Here is a 5896-nt window from a genome sequence, read left to right on the forward strand (position 1 = left end):
TAGCCCATCTGCTTCAAGGTTGGACGTGTTGTTGGTTCAGAGATGGTCTTCTGCAGACCTTGGTTGTAACCAGTGGTTATTTGAGTTACTGTTGCCTTTCTATCATCTTGAACCAGTCTGGCCATTCTCCTCTGACCTCTGGCATCAACAAGGCATTTTTACCCAGAGAACTGCTGCTCACTGGATATTTTCTCTCCATCCTCTGTAAACCCTAGAGATGGTTGTGCATGTAATTTTGATGCCAAAATTTATCTGGTGAGCTAGTGATCACTTCCTCTAGGATTCTTGAAGGCAAAGAGCCATAAGGCCATTAGACAAGCTGTCAACACATTACGTGGCCATCACCTTTAGCTCATAAAACCATGACTTAGAACAGCACCTTAGCCAATAGAAGTGAGAATAGGTCAGTTTCTCTGGATGAAAAGGTTCTCCTACCTGTACTTCATCAGTGATCTCGTCAGGTGAATAGTCTCCACCTAGGATGTAGATTCTGTCTCTCATACCGACTGCTCCAGCATTGAATCCAGCACACTCAAATGACCCTTCCCCCTTCCACACGCAGGTCTCTGGACAAAAACTGTAGACCTGGATGTGGGGAAAAAGTCACACTTTGAACTCTGAGTCTATTTAAACAGTCCTGCTTTGAAAACTTAAACTACTTTTTAATGTCTCACACTTCAGTGCAAGAACAGACAACTCATTCATTCCTCAGTGCCCATCTGATGTCTCACCTTATATGTGGACAGGTCACAGAGGTGCAGTGTGTTATTAATTGACACCGCCTTGACCAGTGTAGCATGGAAGAATTGGCCAAACTCTGCCACCAGGCGGCTCCACTGGTCCTGCTGGGCGTCGTAGCGGAAGAAGCAGTCCAGTGAGGGGTTAAAGGAGTCTGTGATCTCCACCTCTGATCCTAGCGTATAGATGACACTGTCACAAGCACTGGCCTCGGGGTAGAAGATGGCAGTTGGCAGCGGGCTGACAGAGCACCAGGTCTCAGTTAGAGGGTTATAATACTCCACCTTGAGGAAAGAAAAGAATTAGTACTGCACAAATAAACTGCACTCCCATTGCTGCTGTATAGGGTGGAGACACTGTTACCTCCAGCAGACTGGGAGCTCCCCCTCTGGATCCCTTGGTCCGTCCTCCAATGACGTACAAGCGGTCCAGGCAGGTTACAGCCGTGTGCGTGGTTCTGGGCTTCAGCATGGCAGGTGCAGGCGTGCAGGTTAGAGTCACAGGACAGTAGCACCAAACCTCGTCCGTAGCGTCGTGGAACGGCTCGGCCACATGGAGACGTATTGCACGACAACAGTTACCGCGGCAACCGCCTGTCACAAACATCTTGTATACAGAGGAAAGAGGAGAAGATGGTGAACTTTTTCAAACTTTTTTTACACCTGTCAAGGGTTCAACGATTAAGCTTAGGGTTTAAAAGCTAACTAAAGGGATAAGGATGTTTAAAAATAGGTTTATATTTTTCACTTTCTTTAACTGTTATTTTATTTCTTGCGAAATAATGGATACTTTTATGTTGTGTTGTGTGGTCTCTATAAAGTTTTTGAAACAAGACATAAAAGCCCACAACAAAGCTATAACTTATAATAAGGGGTCATAAGTTGATGGAATTAATTTAATTTTAAAGGAACCACTGCAGGACTCAAGATCCAATCCCAAAAACGTACCTTCTCAGCAAAGCTTGTAAGGTAGGATCCCGGTGGGTCTGGCATCGTGGCTGTCCCCTCTCCGTGCCCTGTTCCCAGCTCTTTCCAATGATCTGTTTCCAGACAGTAGCAGAAGGTGTGGCGGATCTCCCCGTTCTCCTCCGTTTTGTGGATGTAGATGTAACTCTGCATGGTGGCCGGCCTGGCGTCAGAGAGCAGGCCGCTGTACTGGTCCTGCCTGCTCTGTGCCTCTGAGAACAGGGCAAGACAGGACTCATTATCGTAGAGGAGAGTGTCGGAGTCACGCAGAGTCTGAGAGAGAAGGAGAGGGGTGATACATGAGGGATGAGACAATCACAAGACCAACTATAAAAGCAAAAATCCAGCACGTGCAGTGTGTGCATACCGTTAGTGCAGGTGCAGGTAGATGGTGGAGTCTGGTTAGAGATAACAAGCCCGGCAACAGTTTTTGTCTTGCAGCGAGATCGTGGCGTGTCCATCTGAGAAGTGACTTCACCACGGTCTCCTCACTGGGCACGTTTAGAGCATCTGACCTTAGGCATGCCTCCAACATATTTAGCTATAAGAAGCAATTGAAACAGTAAATACAGAGTGAATTCAGTCAGACTTTTTGATGTTGGGATGATAATAAGGTTACTTGTCAAATCAAAATCACTGTTTACACTAATTATACTGACAAAGGTCTCACCGTGGACACCCTATGATTTATTAAGTGTAATTATTGGGACAATGTTATGCCCTGTGTGTATGGAAATTAGATAATATACATACATAATACATAATATACAGTCAAGGTATAAACTAGTCAAAGGAATAAACCTCAGTTTCTTTGATTAATTAACTTCCTTATTGTGTCCACTCTTAAGCAGCACCTGCATATCCAGGAAGTCCTGGGTTTTGGAAAGGTCCGAGAAGTTCTGAACCACAAAGTCATTGGCACTTTGGAGGAGGGAGGCCGAGCCGTACGCCTCAGCCAGGGACAAGAGGGACAGACAGTTAGAGAGGTCCATGGTTCCTATCAGGAAGTCACTGCACGCTCGGGACAGGACTGACACCTGAGGACAGAACAAGACACAACGACATGAACACTTGAGAAAACATCCATGAGAATTACAATATACTGTAAAACAATATACAATACATATTTAAAAAAACTGCAACTTAGAGACAAGTATATTTTTAATCAACTATTATTTCAAGAACTACTATTCCTTCAGCTGTTAATTAATGTAGTTTAATAAAGGCCCTGCACACAGGTGTGTTCACTTGCTTGATTAGACCTCTGCTCATGGGCGGATTATGACTATGGGCCCCTGGGCACAGATATACAAAAGGCCCCACCACCTCCCCTACATAGGAGCAGGTTTTTTTTTGCATCTCTTTATAGCCATATGCATCTTTTTGTGGATTTGTGTCTCTTTTTTGGTTGTTTGTGTCTCTTTGTGTCAGTCTGTGCCTTTTCTTTATTCCTAATATAATATTATATTCATATATTCATAATATTATTCAGCCATTTTACCCCCTCCTCTTTGTTTCTTGTGGTTCCTCATTTGTCTCNGCATCTTTTTGTGGATTTGTGTCTCTTTTTTGGTTGTTTGTGTCTCTTTGTGTCAGTCTGTGCCTTTTCTTTATTCCTAATGTGTCAGCCATTTTACCCCCTCCTCTTTGTTTCTTGTGGTTCCTCATTTGTCTCTCTCTGTGTCTGTGTGTCTGGGTGTGGCTCTCATCAGTCCTGCTGATCAGCCTGCTCAGCCAAAAGCCATCCACTAATGACACCCAGCAGTACAAATACCCTGACTCTGCAGTGCAGTCTACCTTGCGTTACTAACTACGGCCTACTTGTTGCTCATTGCTTTTTTTATTCTTGGATTTTTGGCCTGAACCTTGTTTCTCTGTGCCTCAGATCCACACTCACCGGTCACCCATTTGCCTGCCACTCCAGCCTGCCAGCCTGTTTCCAGCCCTGCTCGGCCTGCCTGCCCTGTGTCTCCCGAATACCCTGGATCAACCGAAGACACCCCTTCTTGCTTTATTGAAAATAAATCCACTTTAAACTGAACAGCTGTCTGAGTCATGCTTTTGGATCCCGTTCTCTTTATACAATACAACAGTTATTTTGTGTCTCTTTGCATCTTTTTTGTGGTCATTTTGAGTCTCTTCCTGGTCGGTACTTGTCACTTCGAGTGACATTTTACCAGTGACAGTCAGGGGGGTTCCCTTACACTTTGGGCCCCTGGACCTGTGCCCTATTAGCCCATTCAGTAATCCATTCATGCCTTTGCTTGTGTTGCAGTTGGGGGAGATTACATGGTGAGGTTCCCAAAGTTCATGTTCCAGTAAGAATACGTAAGTATTAAGTTTTCCAGTTATAACAGGTGACAGGAGGTCTAATTAGACACCAGTATGGGAGTGTGCAGCAGACATTTTGCCTTGTCATAGTGGGAAAATCACAGGTGTGATGCACTGTATGTTTAGGAAAAAGAAAGACTGGTTGTGGTTCTACCTGCAGAAAAGATGCAATCTGAAACAGCATGTCTACGTTGCCATCAGTGATGAGTGTCTCTCCAGTATAGGCGAAGTCCAGGAAAGAACCAACTGCCTCTGGAGACTGGTTACCTAGAGTCACTGAACCATCCCCACGCTCTCGCATATCCACCTCAAACATGGCCCTAAACACAGAGCAGTTACATTTTAACAGAAAGATAGATAGATAGATAGACAGACAGATAGATAGATAGATAGATAGATAGAGTACCTGAAGAAATCACTGCATGCTGCAAGGACGCAGCGGTGGCAGGGAAAGCTGTGTTCCTGGACCTTAATGGTGAAGTCAAACAGCAGGCTTCGCTCCCTGAAGGATCTGAGCACACCCAGCAGCTGGAGTCCGTGTGACTCAGGCACCCGCAGTAGGGTCCTGCACTCTGGGACCCCGTTGCATAGTGGAGCACTGCCAGGTTTACTGCTGGGGGGGCTGCTGCTGGAGTTGTGGGCGTTGGTGATACATGACGGTGACTCTTGAGGTTCATCCATCTTTTCAAACTCTGATTAAATTAAAAAATTGAAATTCAATAAAGAGCATGATGCATTTTCACAGATAATAAAGTTGCTGAGCCTGCCCCCTTATATTATGTGACTATGTATGTGTCTGTGTGTGAAAGACACACAGAACGGTGAGCAGAAATTAGTAAACTAAATGCTTAATATTACTGAGAACAGTTTAAGGTAAGATCTTGTCTAGCACATTCAGTATTATCACACAATTACTCAGTTCAAAATTAAGATAACACACACTACCTGAGATGATGCACTGATGTTAAAAGTCCAACACAGGTTATACAAGTAATAGATATAGACGTGAAATATAGAGATATGTTGTCTGAAGCAGGACAAGCGCTACTCACAGTGTCAGCACCTCGGACAGCTCTCTCTTCTCATGCCAGTCTAACTTCCGGAAACGTGAAATCACGCGAGGACTCGGACAGCTTCTTGTTTTTCCGCGAATATACTTGTCACTAAAATGATCTTTGCTGAAAGTGCGCTGTTTTGTTAATAATAACAAGATGTTGCTGTCGTTTGTAAAAAAGCCCTCGAGTAGTGTGTGCATGTATGCGGCTCTTTGTTTGCGGTAGAGCAGTGCGCAATGGTAGCTGGGAACTGTAGTTCTCGCTTATTGGTCGTTTTACAGACTGGGTCTTGGCTCGGTGGGACTGTGCTGGGGCCTAGTGTAGTAGTTTGGTGTTTAACCGTTCATCAGACTCAGATTAACGTGGTTTTACAGATACTATAGACGGGAATACGTCTCTGGATTTTTGCTGGCTAGAGCTGCAGATCTATATTTGTAGCCTATGGATAGTCTAGTGTTTTGTTTTTTTTGGTTTTAATATTTATTTATTTTATCACCTGGCTGCAGTGGCATCTGAGATACATAAATGACATTAAGGCAAAAACTGTATAAATAAATAAATAAATAAATAGGCAAAACATTAAATAAAACAATAAAATAAAACTTAGTTTATTTTAATTTAATCTAATGTAATTTAATTAAAACAACAACAACAACAACAGGCAGACAGGGTTCCAGGATGTGCATGAATATGTTGTTACTAGTAAATCCTTTGTCTCTGAATTTTTTTCTCGCTGGAGCTGCAGATTTGTATGAGTAGCTGAGATAGTGTGGTAGTTTTATTTATTTATTTAATATCTATTTTATT

General features: G+C 43.5%; 1 protein-coding gene across 2 annotated transcripts in view; it reads right to left on the reverse strand.

Annotated features, from left to right (window-relative positions):
* Nucleotides 1–5304, reverse strand: part of kbtbd3 (kelch repeat and BTB (POZ) domain containing 3) — a 6934-nt gene extending 1630 nt beyond the window's left edge. The window contains exons 1-9 of one of the 2 annotated variants that reach the window (XM_050075113.1): nucleotides 5087–5304; nucleotides 4441–4726; nucleotides 4189–4354; nucleotides 2558–2740; nucleotides 2071–2244; nucleotides 1686–1976; nucleotides 1102–1344; nucleotides 732–1022; nucleotides 436–585 (exon numbers count right to left, since the gene is read on the reverse strand). In XM_050075113.1, the coding sequence (XP_049931070.1) occupies nucleotides 436–585; nucleotides 732–1022; nucleotides 1102–1344; nucleotides 1686–1976; nucleotides 2071–2244; nucleotides 2558–2740; nucleotides 4189–4354; nucleotides 4441–4715 (1773 nt within the window). In that variant the 5' untranslated portion in view covers nucleotides 4716–4726; nucleotides 5087–5304. Of the gene's footprint in view, nucleotides 1–435; nucleotides 586–731; nucleotides 1023–1101; nucleotides 1345–1685; nucleotides 1977–2070; nucleotides 2245–2557; nucleotides 2741–4188; nucleotides 4355–4440; nucleotides 4727–4979 lie in introns of both variants that reach the window. The other variant, XM_050075121.1, reaches the window with a different exon arrangement.
* Between the last annotated feature and the right edge of the window lie 592 nt (nucleotides 5305–5896).

This window comes from Epinephelus moara, chromosome 2 (genome assembly GCF_006386435.1).
Source record: "Epinephelus moara isolate mb chromosome 2, YSFRI_EMoa_1.0, whole genome shotgun sequence".
NCBI lineage: Eukaryota > Metazoa > Chordata > Actinopteri > Perciformes > Serranidae > Epinephelus > Epinephelus moara.